This window comes from Schistocerca americana, chromosome 8 (genome assembly GCF_021461395.2).
Source record: "Schistocerca americana isolate TAMUIC-IGC-003095 chromosome 8, iqSchAmer2.1, whole genome shotgun sequence".
Classification (NCBI taxonomy): domain Eukaryota; kingdom Metazoa; phylum Arthropoda; class Insecta; order Orthoptera; family Acrididae; genus Schistocerca; species Schistocerca americana.
In genome coordinates, this window is record NC_060126.1 from 96,322,712 (window position 1) to 96,343,704 (window position 20,993).

General features: G+C 38.2%; 1 protein-coding gene across 1 annotated transcript in view; it reads left to right on the top strand.

Annotated features, from left to right (window-relative positions):
• LOC124545317 (cell division control protein 45 homolog) overlaps positions 1-20,993 on the top strand; it is a 145,786-nt gene that overhangs the window by 86,628 nt on the left and 38,165 nt on the right. Inside the window, exons 9-11 of the mRNA XM_047124219.1 lie at positions 17,215-17,419; positions 19,295-19,350; positions 19,434-19,572. Of these exons, the coding sequence (XP_046980175.1) occupies positions 17,215-17,419; positions 19,295-19,350; positions 19,434-19,572 (400 nt within the window). The remainder of the gene's footprint in view (positions 1-17,214; positions 17,420-19,294; positions 19,351-19,433; positions 19,573-20,993) is intronic.

Below are 20,993 nucleotides of genomic sequence, written 5' to 3' on the forward strand. Positions count from 1 at the left end.
GAAATTTGGTGTTAATGGGCTCTTGCAGCAGACAAGCAATGTGTGTGCCTTTGCTAACGGCGTGACATTGCCTGCATCCTGGGCTCGTGACCATATCACTTGGACACTAAATAGCTGGAAAACCATGGCCTGGTCAGAGAAGTCCCAATGTGAGTTGGAAAGAGCTGATGGTAGGGTTTGACTATGGTGCAAACCCTACGAAGCCGTGGACCCAGATTGCTAGGAAGGCACTGTGCAAACTGGTAGTGGCTCCATAACGGTGTTAGCTGTGTTTACATGGAATCGACCGGGTCCAACTGAACCAGACATTGATGGAAATGATTTATGTTCGATTGCTTGGAGACCATTTGCAGCCATTCATGATCTTCGTGTTCCCAAACAACAATGGAATTTTTATGGATGACAGTGTGTCACGTCACTGGGACATAGTTGTTTGCGATTGGTTTGAAGAACATTTTGGACAGTTTGAGCAAATGATTTCATCACCCAGATCGCCCGACATGAACCCCATTGAACATTTATGGGATATAATCGAGATCAGTTCATGCACAAAATCCAGCACTGGCAACACTTTCGCATTTATGGACAGCTTGTAGCGGTTCCGCCTGCTTTATTTATTTCTTTGTTTGTTGTCCTCGGTATCGACTTGCTGCGTTGCTACACTGGCTGAAGAATGGGTTGTGGATTCCGACACTGACTACCGTATATAATGTAGCCGACAGGTGCACAGTTGCGTTTCACAGTACTTTAATTTCACTTGTCACAACCCCCTAATAATACACAGTTGTATGGCCAGCGCACTATTGTTTAACTTTCGATAAGCCTCATTATTAGTTTGCAGGCAAACCTCCACATACTGCTACAATACTTTCCTGTTGAACGTCAATGAACAGTAAAAACCTAGCCACAAAGTTCACAGTTCTTGAAGAACAAACAGGTACGTATGGATCAGACACTGTCCCTAACACGTCCTAATTGTGTACCACTTATTACACTGTTAAGTTGGTGCATTGTTGTCGTTCTAACCAACACAAGTTCCTCATCATCTGAAACTTGGCTGTGGACTGACTGTCTCGTGACCAAAACTCTAGCCCTTATATATCATCACAATAATAGGTACTGAAATTTCACATTGTTCTATGTTTAATTTACTGAAATAACAATTAAAACTTAACTCATTAAATTAACGGAATACATCAAAAACTTGCATATTTTTAACAGTTGCTTCTACTACAAGGTTTAGGTCAAATTATGTGTTTAAATCATGAAATTAACAAATATAAGTACGCAAATAATACTTTTGACAAAACTGAAAAGTACTTGGGAATTAATTAAGGGCTGGCTTTGCCAACATGTTTTCAAATAGAGCCAAATAGATACTTTAAGATTACTAGTATTTTGTATTCCAAATGTTTATAATTAGTACAGAATTTATATTTGTTTGATTTCACACTATAATGAAAGGTACTAACTAGGAATAATCAAAATAAATTAGAATATCAATTACATACACAAAACTGAGCACAAAACTAGATCTGGTGTTAAATTCTTAAAACTGAGGACCAACCTTTCTGTTATATGAAAATGCAGATTATATTCATGTATGCTAATGATAAATAGTTAAATGTAACAAAACCAATTTAAGGAGGCAGATGGCAAAACAAGAGTGGAATTAAAATTATCCCAGCTTGCTTTGTCACAAGCCATGGAGTTAGCATGGCTCTGTATTTCTGCAGGAGACTTCCAGTGACTTGTTGAGGCCTTACAGTGTGTAGTTGCTGCACTATGCCGGGCAAAAGGAGGTCCAACTGGATATTATTAGGTATTCCTTGACTTTTGTTACCTTGGTGTAATCCAGTGATAGATGATTTAAGAAACTGGAGAATGTCTGGTAATATGAAGAACAGTAATTGTTTTGAGGCCAGAAATGGTACTGTTTATTGTGGAAAACATGACCCAGCAAATCCTTTGACACATTCACAATTACTTAATATTCTGCACGCCACTGTTTGACTTGTATCATTTCGCGCTGAAACTCTCAAATGAAATAACGTGGTATAGATAATCATATACCAAATAGATTAGCAACTTTAATCAAACATTGCTGGCCCGTACATATTCTCAACCCAACTGTGTTGGTCACGCGACTCCTCTGCCTGCTGACTGTGGACTCCTAACTACTGCCACCTAGTGCTCAGCAAAGACAGTTGTATCTTATTCAAAACATTGCTGGTCAGCAATGATTACTTTAAATTTGTACCTCAGCAGAACCCGAGGTAGCTGCAACATGTGATTACGCATTTAAATAAATTGACCCTCAGATGTTAGAAATGATAGCAAATAACTCGACCTGTGGTGGTACAGGATCTTTACAGGAGTAGGAAGTCGATAATTGTTGTTAGAAACATCCAGGCATTTGTGAGAGGGAAGGGGGAAGGAAACTAATTATTGCTTCTGTACCAGTATTTGACTGGAGGTGCATAGTGCGACTCAGTGAGTTGCGATTTTTTTTGTTTTCAGGTGAAGCAAGGTGTCAAGTGCATTGTCATCCAAATAAGGCATTTAGATTTCAGTGTACGGAGGGTGTAGTTAGGCCGGTGGTGGTTCTGTGATGTTTTGAGGGTGTTTTTCATTCCAAGACTTGGGGCCAGTCATTCAGGTTACTGTGAACATCAAGCAGGATGTTTACTTCAGTACTGTCGGTGAGCAGGTGTTGCTCATTCTTATTCATTTTCATAATGAGTATTCTGTGGACAATTCAATCTTCTAAGATGACAACAGATCTGTCACATGGCTGAACAAATAGGTTCCTGATTTGGTGAACACTAAGTCATGCTATTGGACATGAACTGGCCCATTAAATCGTACAATTTTAATCCCACAGAAAGTGTGTGGGACTATTTGGAACAGTGGGTGAAACATAGCAATCAATGTTCGTGCAGCTTCGTAATTCATAAGGATATACCTGTAATCATTAATGCGTGGCTTTGGTTTAATATGGCGTAAGTGAATACCTGAAGAAAATTGTGAACTCTTTTCCTCCCTGTATTGACGCCATTATCAAGGCTAGGAGTGGTGTAATGTAATGTCTCATGGAGGTGACAGTTTTTTGTCTGATCTGATTAAATTTACAATGAAAGCCGTCTGCTGTTGATTAAATAATAAAAAAGAATGGAAACCATTCCTGCGTTGGACATTCACTCATCTCCCTCATACTTTGTGTAGTGGTTGGTGTATTGTTTATGTAGATATTGTCGCAGGAAAGTGTATTATGATGGCATTGCCACTCACTGTCAACACACATATCTTGCAAGTGAATTTTGGTAAAAGGGTAACAAATTTGTCTTAGACCTCCAGCAAAAATGTTCAACTATCATCAAAACTAATTTATAAATAAATAAGACAAAACTGTAGATGTTCTACAGTACTTGTTTATTTATATATTTTTCAGCATGCAATTGCATCTCAAGAGAATAACTTGTCATCAAAGAGGATTCAGTCTTGGTGAAAAACTTTGTAAAGGGTCTTACTTGTGGAGAGTGATGGGCAAAATAGAGTAAAAGTAACCTTGACAGTTACCCTGAAATTGTAACATAAGTGAAAATGTTGAAGCTACACAGTAAATAAATATGAACCATTAAAACCAAATATTGTGTCCAGAATGAGATTTTCACTCTGCAGCAGAGTGTGCGCTGATATAAAACTTCCTGGCAGATTAAAACTGTGTGCCCGACCGAGACTCGAACTCGGGACCTTTGCCTTTCGCGGGCAAGTGCTCTACCATCTGAGCTACCGAAGCACGACTCACGCCCGGTCCTCACAGCTTTACTTCTGCCAGTATCTCGTCTCCTACCTTCCAAACTTTACAGAAGCTTCCTGCCAGGAAGTTTCATATCAGCGCACACTCCGCTGCAGAGTGAAAATCTCATTCTGGAAACATCCCCCAGGCTGTGGCTAAGCCATGTCTCCGCAATATCCTTTCTTTCAGGAGTGCTAGTTCTGCAAGGTTCGCAGGAGAGCTTCTGTAAAGTTTGGAAGATAGGAGACGAGATAATGGCAGAAGTAAAGCTGTGAGGACCGGGCGTGAGTCGTGCTTCGGTAGCTCAGATGGTAGAGCACTTGCCCGCGAAAGGCAAAGGTCCCGAGTTCGAGTCTCGGTCGGGCACACAGTTTTAATCTGCCAGGAAGTTTCAAATAATGTGTATTGGAATATGTAGTCCAGTTGTTACATGTTCTGTTGTTTCACCATCTGTATATCATCTTTCTCATTGAGCGACACAGAGAGTGTCACAAAAGAAGTGTGGGAGTGGGTTGTGGTGTGACTATCACCACCCTCCTATAATCCAATGTCTGTTCGTTAATTCTGAAGGCAGTTGAAATTTGGGCTGCTGGCCACAGTTTCACTGCACTTGACACACTTGGATAGTGACAGATGTAGTGTAAGGTAGCAACTGTAGAATTCAGAATAAACAGTTTTCATAATATTCATCTGTTATTGGTCTTCATTGTAGAGAATTGTAGGCTTGTAGTACATTCTGAAATGCAATATTTTGTACTGGTGTAGAGGATGCTCAGGTTCATTTTATTAAATACTGTGAATACTGGCGGATTTTCTGTTGTTGAATAGACGTATTTTTAGTCATTTCACTTCAAAATACAAATTGCTGTTACCCACCATGCTAACACAACACACACATAACATGTTCTCCCTGCCCACATTTCCAGTTTATTCTGAACCGGAACAAAGATTTACCTATAACAACATGTAGCGAAGAAAACACTCTCTTATAATGATCTATTCATGCAGAATCATCTTTGAAACGTACATTACAAAAACAAAGTACAAATAATTGTTTATCATTGTATATCTTTTCAAAAAGTCCATAATCATCATATAATTACATGAAGTGTTTATATATGTTGACGTTTACAAATTTTAGTACACACACATGGTAGTGGATTTCTGGTTTTGAGTCTTCACATGGTAGTGGATTTCTGGTTTTGAGTCTTCACATGGTAGTGGATTTCTGGTTTTGAGTCTTCAACTTGGAAATCAGTCAAATTATTCAAGATTTGTTAGTACCTTTATCTCATCATAACCAGTTTTATTGCAATCACGCCCCCCTCCCCCCCCCCCACCCCCCCCCCCCCCCACCCCCCGCCCCCAAAAAAAAAAAAAAAAAAAACTGAAAGCATGAAATGCGAGAAGAATTTTGGTACAAAGTAATTAAACTGGTTATGTGAACAAGATTTTGGAGTACAATAAATCAGTATATATTTGTACAATCTTCATTACATGATATACAATGTTTTCGACTATCTTAGCAATATTACTTCATTCAAAAGACAACAAGAGCAGAAGTTTGTCTTTACGAAGTTTCTTTTCCCACAAATTTTCAAAACAATTAAAGTCTTCTGACTTTTTACCTATTCTGTAGCTTTCAGGTTGTTACATATGTGATTTAAGATGAATGGGATAAGCAAAAGATGGTACACATAACAAATATTTCTACTTGTAACTCTATTCTTTGACATAAAATTACATTCATTGATTTTATCACAGTGGTATGACAGTAGAACCTGTATTTTATGAAAAGTAAGTATTTTGAAAAACTTAGAAGTATTGTGATCAACAAATGCCTCTAAGTAATCACTACACAAAAACATTTTCTTTATAATCTTTTGTATACTAATATTTATAAATGTGACTTCAGTTACTGAAATATTATTGATTGGTTATGCACTATGATTGAAAGAAAACACTTAGTCCATGCAGAGTTATTTGAACTCACCTGATTTATAGAAAATATAGCAACATACTTTATACCGCAGAACAAAATTAGTGTACTTACAGTGAAACCCTTATTTTACATTTTCATACAGTCCATACTTAAAAAATGCAAAATTAAAAGAAAAGAGTTGAGGAAAATGTTAAAATCCACAAAATATGAGCTAAAGCACGTGTAATTACCATATGTGATTAAAAATCGCAATCCTTTCCAATACTCTGTATATAATATGTCTTAAGCAAGGAAATAAAATGTACAATACAATGTTCATACAATAATTTGTGGTAGTGAATTTCATTGGTTCCTAAAAAATCACAGATGTGTAACAGCAAGTGAAAACCCATCAAAAAATTGAAATTGGTATCCAGGTACAAGGTAATCGATCCATTTTCCGACATAGTTCATCCATAAATTATAGGTTCAAAACAAGTGTTTTTAAGAGATAATGCTTTGTGCTCACGCAGAAAAAAAGTAAAAATTGATGAATGTGTTGAATTAAACCGAAAACATCACAACAGCTAAGTGGTGAAACCATAAACATAAATGTGGACATCTGCTTAATGACAAAGTATTGCTTTTATTGTTTAATGCTTTCCTTAAAAGCTGCATGTCATATGCTCACCACTGTTAAAGTGTTATTTTATGCTAGATAAAACTGATGTTACAAGCTTATTAGAAATCAGCTCAGTGAATTTCTGTACAATATGTAAAATGTAAATTTAAAAGAAAGCTCAGGTGCTACAGTTTTGCTTCATGCTCTCTCTCTATCACTGTGTAACGGTTCTCGTTGAATGTGACTTAACTTTAGCTTCTTCTGCTTGGTCCATTGATGAATTAATGCAAAATTTTCGTGCTTAACAAAATTTATTCACATTAATTGACATCGGAGCTGCACACTCATCATGTAAACCAAAAACGGACAGACTTCACTGATTTCTTTGCTTCCAAAAGTAATTTCAAAACTGACTTGTTGCAGCATCGCTGCATTTCTTTATATAGAATCTTAATGATAGCTTCCAAATTAGTCCATTATTAAATTTGCACAATTTCAATGTTACAATTAAAATTTACAAGACGTATAGAAACTGATGATACAGCCGAATAAGGTATAAAATACAATATTTGAATAACAATCTTTTATAGTAATATCCCCCCCCCCCCCCCCCCATGAACGATGGACCTTGCCGTTGGTGTGGAAGCTTGCGTGCCTCAGCGATACAGATGGCCATACCGTAGGTGCAACCACAACGGAGGGGTATCTGTTGAGAGGCCAGACAAACATGTGGTTCCTGAAGAGGGGCAGCAGCCTTTTCAGTAGTTGCAGGGGCAACAGTCTGGATGATTGACTGATCTGGCCTTGTAACATTAACCAAAACGGCCTTGCTGTGCTAGTACTGCGAACGGCTGAAAGCAAGGGGAAACTACAGCCGTAAATTTTCCCGAGGACATGCAGCTTTACTGTATGATTAAATGATGATGGTGTCCTCTTGGGTAAAATATTCCGGAGGTAAAATAGTCCCCCATTCGGATCTCCGGGCGGGGACTACTCAAGAGGACGTGGTTACCAGGAGAAAGAAAACTGGCGTTCTACGGATCGGAGCGTGGAATGTCAGATCCCTTAATCGGGCAGGTAGGTTAGAAAATTTAAAAAGGGAAATGGATAGGATAAAGTTAGATATAGTGGGAATTAGTGAAGTTTGGTGGCAGGAGGAACAAGACTTTTGGTCAGGTGATTACAGGGTTATAAATACAAAATCAAATAGGGGTAATGCAGGAGTAGGTATAATAATGAATAAAAAAATAGGAGTGTGGGTTAGCTACTACAAACAGCATAGTGAATGCATTATTGTGGCCAAGATAGACACAAAGCCCATGCCTACTACAGTAGTACAAGTTTATATGCCAACTAGCTCTGCAGATGATGAAGAAATTGATGAAATGTATGACGAGATAAAAGAAATTATTCAGGTAGTGATGGGAGACGAAAATTTAATAGCCATGGCTGACTGGAATTCGTCAGTAGGAAAAGGGAGAGAAGGAAACATAGTAGGTGAATATGGATTGGAGGGAAGAAATGAAAGAGGAAGCCGCCTTGTAGAATTTTACACAGAGCATAACTTAATCATAGCTAACACTTGGTTCAAGAATCATAAAAGAAGGTTGTATACCTGGAAGAATCCTGGAGATACTAAAAGGTATCAGATAGATTATATAATGGTAAGACAGAGATTTAGGAACCAGGTTTTAAATTGTAAGACATTTCCAGGGGCAGATGTGGATTCTGACCACAATCTATTGGTTATGAACTGCAGATTGAAACTGAAGAAACTTAAAAAAGGTGGGAATTTAAGGAGATGGGACCTGGATAAACTGACTAAACCAGAGGTTGTAAACAGTTTCAGGGAGAGCATAAGGGAACAATTGACAGGAATGAGGGAAAGAAATACAGTAGAAGAAGAATGGGCAGCTCTGAGGGATGAAGTAGTGAAGGCAGCAGAGGATCAAGTAGGTAAAAAGACGAGGGCTAATAGAAATCCTTGGGTAACATAAGAAATATTGAATTTAATTGATGAAAGGAGAAAATATAAAAATGCAGTAAATGAAGCAGGCAAAAAGGAATACAAACGTCTCAAAAATGAGATCGACAGGAAGTGCAAAATGGCTAAGCAGGGATGGCTAGAGGACAAATGTAAGGATGTAGAGGCTTGTCTCGCTAGGGGTAAGATAGATACTGCCTACAGGAAAATTAAAGAGACCTTTGGAGAGAAGAGAACCACTTGTGTGAATATCAAGAGCTCAGATGGCAACCCAGTTCTAAGCAAAGAAGGGAAGGCAGAAAGGTGGAAGGAGTATATAGAGGGTTTATACAAGGGCGATGTACTTGAGGACGATATTATGGAAATGGAAGAGAATGTAGATGAAGATGAGATGGGAGATACAATACTGAAAGACCTGAGTCGAAACAAGGCCCCGGGAGTAAACAACATTCCATTAGAACTACTGATGGCCTTGGGAGAACCAGTCATGACAAAACTCTACCATCTGGTGAGCAAGATGTATGAGACAGGCGAAATACCCACAGACTTCAAGAAGAATATAATAATTCCAATCCCAAAGAAAGCAGGTGTTGATAGATGTGAAAATTACTGAACTATCAGTTTAATAAGTCACAGCTGCAAAATACTAACGCGAATTCTTTACAGACGAATGGAAAAACTGGTAGAAGCGGACCTCGGGGAAGATCAGTTTGGATTCTGTAGAAATGTTGGAACACGTGAGGGAATACTAACCTTAAGACTTATCTTAGAAGAAAGATTAAGAAAAGGCAAACCTACGTTTCTAGCATTTGTAGACTTAGAGAAAGCTTTTGACAATGTTGACTGGAACACTCTCTTTCAAAGTCTAAAGGTGGCACAGGTAAAATACAGGGAGCAAAAGCCTTTTTACAATTTGTACAGAAACCAGATGGCAGTTATAAGAGTCGAGGGGCATGAAAGGGAAGCAGTGGTTGGGAAAGGAGTGAGACAGGGTTGTAGCCTCTCCCCGATGTTATTCAATCTGTATATTGAGCAAGCAGTAAAGGAAACAAAAGAAAAATTCGGAATAGGTATTAAAATTCATGGAGAAGAAGCAAAAACTTTGAGGTTTGCCGATGACATTGTAATTCTGTCAGAGACAGCAAAGGACTTGGAAGAGCAGTTGAACGGAATGGACAGTGTCTTGAAAGGAGGATATAAGACGAACATCAACAAAAGCAAAACGAGGATAATGGAATGTAGTCAAATTAAATCGGGTGATGCTGAGGGGATTAGATTTGGAAATGAGACACTTAAAGTAGTAAAGGAGTTTTGCTATTTAGGGAGTAAAATAACTGATGATGGTCGAAGTAGAGAGGATATAAAATGTAGACTGGCAATGGCAAGGAAATCGTTTCTGAAGAAGAGAAATTTGTTAACATCGAGTATAGATTTAAGTGTCAGGAAGTCGTTTCTGAAAGTATTTGTATGGAGTGTAGCCATGTATGGAAGTGAAACATGGACGATAACCAGTTTGGACAAGAAGAGAATAGAAGCTTTCGAAATGAGGTGCTACAGAAGAATGTTGAAGATTAGGTGGGTAGATCACGTAACTAATGAGGAGGTATTGAACAGGATTGGGGAGAAGAAAAGTTTGTGGCACAACTTGACTAGAAGAAGGGATCGGTTGGTAGGACATGTTTTGAGGCATCAAGGGATCACAAATTTAGCATTGGAGGGCAGCGTGGAGGGTAAAAATCGTAGAGGGAGACCAAGAGATGAATACACTAAGCAGATTCAGAAGGACGTAGGTTGCAGTAGGTACTGGGAGATGAAGAAGCTTGCACAGGATAGAGTAGCATGGAGAGCTGCATCAAACCAGTCTCGGGACTAAGGACCACAACAACAACATAGTAATATATTTAGTTTTCCTTAAGAAAATCATTCTGAACTTTAATTACAATAATGTCTTGCGTATTATTTTAGTTGCATAATTAATTACAGTTTGGATCTGGTTCCTAACATTAAATGACATTACGAAAATTGTGTTTCATCCGACTGCATATGAGAAAGTTGCAAATAGGCCTCAAATTCTGAAATTGGAAAACTGTGAGATGTAAACAATTGGAGAGTTAATTAGAAATGTGATTACAGAGACAAAGAGGAAGACATGAAAATAAATAAAAAATGAAAATACATCGCTTGGTAATAACTCTTAAGCTGATTCTCATGATAAATATGCTTTCTCTTACTAGATCATTAGATTACCGGTTTGTTAATTAGAAGCATTGATTTTTCATGCTAATATCTCTGCAGTCTCTAGTTATTTAGTGCTCAAGACTTATCACTTCAGTTTCTTGTTTAGTTACTTAATTTAGTATATGTACAGAATTTTATCAATGACAGCAATCCACCGATAATTATGACAACGCACAATCTTCTAGAACATTCCATATGCCTTCACAATGGATATCAAGTTTTTTATCAAATAGGACAGAATGATACACTACTGGCCATTAAAATTGCTCCACCAAGAAGAAATGCAGATGATGAACAGGTACTCATTGGACAAATATATTATGCTAGAATTGACATGTGATTACATTTTCATGCAATTTGGGTGCATAGATCCTGAGAAATCAGTACCCAGAACAACCACCTCTGGCCGTAATAACGTCCTTGATATGCCTGGGCATTGAGTCAAACAGAGCTTGGATGGCGTGTACAGGTACAGCTGCCCATGCAGCTTCAACACGATACCACAATTCATCAAGAGTAGTGACTGGCGTACTGTGACGAGCCAGTTGCTTGGCCACCATTGACCAGATGTTTTAAATTGGTGAGAGATCTGGAGAATGTGTTGGCCAGGGCAGCAGTCGAACATTTTCTGTATCCAGAAAGGCCCGTACAGGACCTGCAACATGCGGTCGTGCATTATCCTTCTGAAATGTAGGGTTTCGCAGGGATCGAATGAAAGGTAGAGCCATGGGTCCTAACACATGTGAAATGTAACATCCACTGTTCAAAGTGCCGTCAATGCGAACAAGAGGTGACCAGTGGCATCCCATACGATCACACCAGGTTATATGCCAATATGGCGATGACGAATACACACTTCCATTGTGAGTTCACCACAATGTCGCCAAACACGGATGTGACCATCATGATGCTGTAAACATAAACTGGATTCATCCAATAAAATGACGTTTTGCCATTCGTGCACCCAGGTTCGTCGTTGAGTACACCATCGCAGGCGCTCCTGTCTGTGATGCAGCGTCAAGGGTAACCGCAGCCGTGGTCTCCGAGCTGATAGTCCATGCTGCTGCAAACGTCATCGAACTGTCCGTGCAGATGGTTGTCGTCTTGCAAATGTCCCCATCTATTGACTCAGGTATCGAGACGTGGCTGCACGATCCATTACAACCATGCGGATAAGATGCCTGTCATCTCGACTGCTAGTGATATGAGGCCGTTGTGATCCAGCACGGCATTCCGCATTACCTTCCTGAACCCACCAAATCCATATTCTGTTAACAGTCATTGGATCTCGAACAATGCGAGCAGCAATGTCGCGATACGATAAACCGTAATTGCGATAGGCTACAATCCGACCTTTATCAAAGTCGGAATTGTGATGGTACTCATTTCTCCTCCTTACATGAGGCATGTTTCACCAGGCAACGCCGGTCAACTGATCATAGCATCTTCTTCCTGCCGGTTAAATTTCGCGTCTGTAGCATGTATTCTTCGTAGTGTAGCAATTTTAATGGCCAGTAGTGTATATATATATAGACACACATACAAGGCCTTAGGAAGCACTGAATTGTTCGATAACTGTCCGGATGCATGTAAAGAGAAGGTGGTATCAGACATTTCGTATGAATTTTGGGGAAGGCTGTATCGTTATAACTGGTGCCAATCTTTATGATGTACAGTGTATGGTGTATGTAGTGCAAAGTATATACATAAGTAGTGTACAAAGTTGTTGCAACTGTATTGAGTCAGACTGGAACACAAAAGTCTTTAAAATGTGCTATCGCAAAACCCTTGTTCTATTTCCATATGACATCTCTGTCTAAGCACACCTTCTGCATGAAAAGTGTATTATCATCACTTCAGAAAATGCATTCACCCCTACCAGCACTCCCATTGCTGAAGAGCCACTCACTCCCTCCAAACATCCAGCAGACAAGCTCATGTTGTGTGTGTTAGTGTGGTGTGGTTGCTGTGTTGGCTATTGGGTGACTTGACAAGTCACCAGCGCATAAAAGTTCACTAGCTGGAAATGGGTGACATTTTCTTGACCATAACAGAGCATATTCTTCGAGACTCAGTGTTCCAATTCAAAGGTCAATGATTAATATTGTTGCTGAATACAGTACATTGGAAACACATACCAAAAGATGGGACTGAGTTATAAGTGGCACAAGAAAAGGTGGTGGCTGGGCTGGGCCCCTTCATCATATATTGGCTTGGTCGAGAACACTTCCCATTGACTGTCTTGTTTTTCCATTACTGCTAAAACCTAGCAGTAGTTGTATCATAATTGTGCAGTGAAGCTAAATGTTGCAAGTTGTGTTAGCAACACCAATCGTGGATTTTGTCAGCATTTCTTCTCTCACATCACCCCTCTCTATAAAATATTCCCATAACTCCGCAATCATCCATGTTGTGAACCATATGTCTTTTGGGCCACTTATAACTCATTCAGTCATATAAAATGTCAATAGGAAGAAAACGGGATGAAGTCAAGCGAGACATTGAGTAAGAACTTAGAATTGAGGTAAATCTTATTAGGAAGAAGTGTAAAATTGGGGAATTTTTAACATTGCTCTTACGGGTTTTTCATAGCGGCTATGAATTTATGGCACAGAATCGCGGAAAATGTAAAATGCAATGTCTACTGTATTAACTTCATCACTGGGCAATTCTTCAACTTTTTTGCACAGAACAGAAACACTACTTGTACGGTGCTGGTTTTGTTGTTAGTTTATAATTCATTTGCTGTCTACTGTCTGCACAATGTCAACAAAACTGCTTTCAGCAAGTGCCACTTTGGTGTCAACATTAGTTTCCAAACTCAAAATTTGACTATTTACATTTTTGTCAACAGTACTTATTTCTGCATGCGCTTTTTCGAAAGCAATTTTGTTTTTTTCCTTGTCTTCAGGGAGTCCATCTTTGATATTTTGGACTTTAGTGTTAAATTGAAGATAAATTTCTTTCATCCTGGACTCAACAGACCCTACACGACCACCTAACCTCTCAATTTTTGGATTGATATCATTTAGTTGAGCTGTATATATACTGATACAATCAAGTAACACTCCTATTGAAAGACCAAATTCTGTGAACTGGCTATTAATTTCTTGTTTATGATTTTCAAGTAGCTCAATAATTTTTGTAAACTGATCTGTATTATTATTATTATTATTATTATTATTATTATTATTATTATTCATTTTTACTAACTGATCCTGATTTATCATTATTCATTTTTAGTAACTGATCTTTATTGTCATTATTCATTTCAATTAACAGATCCTAATTATCATTTCTCATTTTTATTAACAATGCCAGAATAGTACGTATGTCATTATTATTACCTCATTTTAATAATTTACATGACTCTATAGCTTTTTCTATAAACCTATCCTGTTCTCGTTTTGCAACACTACATAAATCTCCCATTTCTGTATTATCACCCGCTGTTTCAGATTCCTGTTCAGTGACTGTTATTGTTAATGATTGTGCAACCAAACGGTTCACCAATAAAGAAAATATTTCCAGTACTTAACTTCATTGTTGGACATCGACGTTGTTAATTGTTCACCTCACTTTTTATTTTTTATCCTTTTCTTCTTCTTGGTTGTGATCTCCTTTTCCTGTTATTGTTGCTGTTTTGTAACTGTGATTCTTACTTGGCTAATTATTCATATAAAATTTTCACAATATGTGCACTTTTAATCTGCAACAAGAATATAGTCCAACACAGTATTCACATTTAACTTTGAGAAAATCGTAGCCGATGTCACCATATTCTGACCGTCACCACCCTCTTATAACCCAATGTATGTTCATTAATTCTGAAGTCAGTTGAAATTTGAGCTGCAGGTCACAATTTCGTGGCACTTAGCATGCTGAGATAATGACACACTGCAGAGAGAGGTAGAAACAGTAGAATTTAAAATATACAGTTTTTATAATCCTCATCTGTTATTGTTCTTTGTTGTTGAAAGTTGTAGACCCAAAGTACATTCTGAAATGCAATTTTTTGTATTGGCTTCATTTTCTCATATAATATGAACACTGGTGGATTTTCTGTTGTTGGATAGGTATATTTTTAGTCATTTCATTCCACAATACAAATTTATCATCAACCACCATGTTAACAAAACATAAGCATTACATGCACCCCATACTCCCACACCCCACTGATATCGAACTACAACAGAGGTTTACCTATAACAACCTGTGGCGAAAAAAACACTATTATATATTGATCTGTTCATGCAAAATCATGTGTGAAGCATACATTACACAAACAAAGTGCAAATAATTGTTTATCATTGTATATCTTTTCAAAATGTCAATAATAGTCATAGTAATTACATGAAGTGTTTATGTATGTTGACATTTATACATTTTTATACCGCTATATGATAGTGGATTTCTCTGTTTTAAGTCTTCAACTAGGAAATTGATCATTTCATATGCTCCAAGATCAGTTAGTACATTTATCTCACCATAACCAGTTTTATTACAGAGGCTAGCATCATGCATTTGCTGGCTGTTGCCGCTGCATCTGCTGGTTGTCGCTACGCGTAATTCTTGGACACCAATACTTTGTGTATACTGCCTGTACGTTTAATAGCTTCAAATATTGTTGCTAGACATGATTATTGCAAAATCATGAATGTTTCTTGTGTTGAACTATGCAAAAACAGAATTGTATGTGGATGTTGGATTGGATTCATACGAAAATTTCCTGGTGTGCGTGTTCCCAATAATTTGATGACACACAGAATAATGAAGAAATTTCAAGAGTCTGGATCTGTGTCACACAAATGAAAGCCCAGAGAACCAGTGTTTTAACCAAAAATAAATTAGGTAAGATGGGGGGGGGGGGGGGGGAGGTGCTCGGGAAGAAGTCTGAGAAAATGTGTGTGCTGTTTGGCACTTCAGACTGGTGTGTCAAGAGCATCTGTGCAAAGAGCTGTGCACAGACTAAAATTGAAACCATACAAAAATGACATTAGCACATCAACTGAGGAACTCGGATATTGTTGCTCAACATCATTATTGCATCTGGCTGTTACAGTCTGTGCACAGTGGGGAAGTTGATCTTGAGACAATTTTTTTCCCAACAATCGACATTGGAGCTCTGGAAATGCTCATGAATTACAACATTCTCTGCATGATCCGAGCCGGCCGGGTGGCCGAGCGGTTCTAGGTGCTACAGTTTGGAACCGCGCGACCGCTACGGTCGCAGGTTCGAATCCTGCCTCGGGCATGGATGTGTGTGATGTCCTTAGGTTAGTTAGGTTTAAGTAGTTCTAAGTTCTAGGGGACTGATGACCTCAGAAGTTAAGTCCCATAGTGCTCAGAGCCATTTTTGCATGATCCGAAAATAGGAGTGTGGTGTGCAACTAGTGCAAGACAAATTATTGGACCAATCTGTTTCCACTTAACAATACATTCTGACAGGTATGTGAGCAATATACTGCATCCTTCTTTTCGGGAACTAGCACACAATGAAAATATGTACTGTTATTTCATGCAGGACAATGCAAGACCACACATCGCCAATGTTTCTATGACAGCAATATGAAGTGTTTTTGATGATAGGCTAGTCGACTGGCTTCATTCTCCAGTTGAGATTTTTATCTATGGAGAATGTTAAAAGCCAAGGTGTGTGCAAACAGTCCCCACATACTCAAAGAGTTGGAAGACAGGAATCGGCTAGTCATTTCTCAGATTTTGTCAGCTGAAATTTGTCGAGTGTTTGCTAATATTTTCAGGAGATGTCAGACTGCTCTTATCACATAGGGACATCATTTTCAGCACCTACTGTAAATAAAGGTAAGCGTAGGTTAATTAGATGGCAATGTTGTTTACACTTAACATGGGAAGCGCACATGCAGCTGACTACCGGCAGATTAGTGTCCGGCACAGCAGCAGCCACCAGATGCGGCGGCGGCAACCTGTGGCTGTGCCGCTCGACCTGCAATTTTCATAGAACCTATAAAAGTTACAAATCTAGATTCAGTGTAGCATGATATCTTGTTACTCAAATTGTCCTCTTCCCGTATTCTCTCTCTCTCACTCACTCACTCACTCACTCACTCACTCACACACACACACACACACACACACACACACACACACACACAAACACACACACAAATTTTTATCATTGATCCTCAGTCTTGTTATCCTCTGTGATGATGCTAGTCAATTATTGTCTGACGTTAACATCAGCATCATTGTGCTTTTCGTTTGTAAATATGAAGTTGTTCTACCAAACAGTGGCAGAAGAAACCAGGTAACAGCTCTAATTTAATTATAAATGGACCAAAGACTTTGGAGGCAATTGCATAAATATTTCAGATAAGAAAGAAATAATGCACAATTCTTACTCAATATGGTGTCCAAATTGAAGGGATCTGTAGTGAATATTGTTATTAAAACCCCAGGAAGCTACAGCATTTGAAGAGTTTGGCTGTCGGTACAGGTGTTTTAGTTGAAAAATTTCAATTGCTTTCATGCTAAAAGTTACTTACCTTTTGACACCATGCTTCTCTGTCTTGATTGTAATCAAAACAAAATGTTACTTGCACATATTAGCTAAGTTGTACCAGTTGTGTTTATTGCATTAAGAAAATAATAGAGACCGATTTCACTTTCAGATTACCTTTAGCTCAAAGTCGACAAAAATTCAGTTCAATGGACTTGGACCTTCGTCAAGAATTCCATTCAAAGATGGAGAAGATGGGTGAGAAATATGAAATGGATGGCATTGTTTATGCGTCATTTACACTGCAGCACGGCTTCCGTGGCAGATATTGTGCAGCTGATGTTGTTTATGCTATGTTGGCATTGTTGGAGCATACGGTATGTTTTCATTTGGTATTTAATTGTGTCATTAAACAGGCACAAATAATACACTTCTTGCTACTTCATCAGAGAGACAGAGATTTGTAGACAAATTGTGAAATATTTTTTGTGAATATTGTAGAAAATTTTAATGTAACCTTCTTCATTTTGCATTGCTGCAATCTGAAAGATGCCTACGTGGTAAGTGTTATGTTAGTTTACGTTAGTTTATTTCTACCTACTTGATATAAAGCTGTGCTGGATGTTGGTGATTTGTGTTGCATTCTGGTAACCCAGTTGACTTATTCTAGTATTCATTAATAAAAATCCTATTTTTTGTAATCTGTTGATGAGCTGATTGATAAATTTATTATTTGATGTAATAATGAATGGAACATTCTGGTTGAGAATAACAGGTTATTTAGGAATAAAGAGATGACTCACAGGAAGGTAGAAACGCTGCGTTGTTGACAGATACACAAAAGATACAGAACTTTGTTTTGCTAGCTTTTGGAATGAAATTCCTTTTTCAAGCTGTAGGACACACACACACACACACACACACACACCTGTCTACCCACATTGTGCTCATTCAACTGCAACCTCTTGCCTGGTCCACGGTGAGTGTACTGGGGTGAGGTGGGGGTGCAGGTTGGGGTGAGGCAAGGGATGAAGAGAGGCAGGGAGCAGGTTGAGGGGAAGTGGCTTGTGGGAAAGTGGGGAGCCATCTGTGGTCTAGCTATGGGTGCAGGTAGAGGGGACATGTGGCAGACTGCTGAGCATGCCATTCCACAGACTAGGGTGTGAGATGGCAGCACACAACTAGCTGACGCACTGCAAGGGGGTAATAGGAAAGGAATGGTGTATATATATACACACACACACACACACACACTATTTGGAGGGGGGGAGGGGGGGGGGGGAGTGATGTGATACCAGTCAGTTATGTGGTATCATTTCTTCAATGTCAATATGTGGTGCAGATAAACTGACTGTGCGAGATGGTGCTGGTTAGCTCACTGAACTCACATTTGGGAGGACAGCGGTTCAAATCAGCATTGTGCTGATGAGGAAGTTTCTTGTGATTTCTCTTGAGTTGCTGAAGGCAAATGCTTCTTTGAAAGGGCATGGCCAATTTCCTTCCTTCTCAGTACCCAGTCCGAGCTTGTGCTCCTTATCAAATGGGACTATAAACTCTTATCTTCCTTTTCAAGAATTGTTTACTAGCTGATACCCATTTCTGTTCCCTTCCATTTTACTGCTTCTTGTCTGTCTCTTCATGCCACTTGTAGTATGTTTCTATGCTTGACATAGTTGATGAAAAGCAGATAATTTTTCTTCCCACAATGTTGCCTTCACAGTTAGAAAAATCAGTCTATTGCTTCATACAAGCTCCCAAATTACGTTTTTGTACACTTTATTTTTCACCCATCATCCATGTTACAAATTTTTAGCCTTATAACAGTTTTGTTCTATGTGTTCATGTAGAACTTCTTCTTCATCTTCATATTATTGTATTAATTGCTATTTTCTGAACATGCCATGCTTTCATAAAACTTCCTTTTTTTACATTTGGTTCTTACTCCAATTTTGCAGTCCTACAAATAAATATGTGTTTAAAAATTAGTTCTCTAAATTTACCTAAGAGCATGTAAAGAGAAAAATGTCATGTTTCTCCCAAGAATACTTACATAAACTCCCTAAGCTTTCTATTGTGTGAACTATATTGTTACAGCCATGACAGCACACCTGTAAATTTCATCAGTTTGTTTCAAGATATAACATTGCAAATGTTCCAAGGGATAAAGAAGTTCTTCTTTACACACTCCAGAATTATTTTAATGCCTAGCTTGTAATTCACAGATGCTGAATTAATGATCTGATTTTTTGCAGGGAAAGGATCGGTTGCCTGCTGACTGCTTCATGGATGCATTAGATTGCCTCTCAAGGTTTGATTTCAGTGCTTTGAAAACATATTATTTTTGTAATTTGATTTTCTTAACCTGAAATATCTTGTTTGTCCAATTTACAGAAACAAGAGAGATGTACTGGAGGATGGAATAGAGAAGGCAAAAAAGTTATTAATGTGTATTTTCAGGCATGTTCAATCTATGCTTGAAATGCGATTGGTAATATCAGCAGGTCCATTTCTGTACATGGTTCTTCAAGAGGTAAGATGGTTTCTCATATTGATAGTAAGTTCGAGTTAATCTTCCTATTGATTTTATTATTTTTATTATTAGAATTCTAAGCTACAATTGCCCATTCTTAATTGCTTTGTGGCACATAATAAGCCAATTACAGACAACTGCAAATACTGCAAAGTCTTTGTAATAAGAACAATATTACAATAAGGTACATTCAAGATTTATTAATCTATAGCTTGTGGAACAGGAAGCTCCTGCCTCAGAAACTTAAAAAATATGAGTAATTGGCACAAGGACAAAACCGTGTTTTGATTATATTTGTGTAGGAGTGGTGTATATATGTAATTGCTCCACCCAACAAATTTAGAAGAATAGTGAAGTACTAAAAGTCAGTAACAGACAGACATGGTTGTCATACAGCCAAACAAATATCATCATTGTCTTATTATAGAACAGCTTCTAGTGAGCTAAACCTAAGTGCTTGCTGAGAGAAAATGGTTAATAAAATATCCAAAGATTGATTAACACTTAGATGCAAATAAAAGCAAAGTCCACAAGTAGCTAAGTAGATAGAGAACACACAAAATTATATGTACTGAGATAATGACAGATGATCTTCGTGGTAGGGTGGCTCTTGAAATTCATTATTGTGTTGAAGTTGGTGGGTTTTTCCCCCTCCCTCTTTCAGTTGGCAGAAATCCCAATACAGTTGACAGAAACGTTTACAAATATATTGAAACAAAACTCTTTAACTTTCAGAATCACAGATTCCTCCTTTAAAAGAGTAAGAGGAATAGTCTGTGAGGTCTGTTTCTATGATTCAAGTGTGCTTCTGTTGCCTGGGAATTGTGCACTCTGATGGTATATAATGTCCAAGGCATATGTCTTTGTGATTTTAAATTTCGGAATGAGATTTTCCATTTTATACAGTGTGTTTGATGTTTCATCACATATTATTTTCTCTCATGCTCCAATACTTTTGTTTCAAGTAAGGTAATTCTGAGCTTCCCATCCATGAGAATACAGACTTCAATGATCTATTAGCAGTATGCCTATCAGTTCTAGTATGTGTCAGATATGCTGAAGTGAAGATGATTTGACTGCTCATATGAGATACCACATCCAACCACAATTTAATGCAAAAATATGCAGTGAAACAAAGGAAAGTCACTGTGTTGTTTATAATCCTAGAATTAATGACTAATTATTTTTGCTCAAGCACTAATGTGTTGGTAAATGGAAATAAAAGTAGCATGTGGAGTAAGAACTGACGAAATCATGCCTGTGGAAATATCTGGTTATTGAACCAATAGTTAACCTTCAGTTTTATAGTAAAAGAAGAGGCCAACCTTTGAACTGGACAGAGATACTTTCTATCTTTGCAGACCTTCTCCTTGCTGTTTTCAGAAAATCCTAAAAAGAGGAACTAGGCATGGACTAGAAGT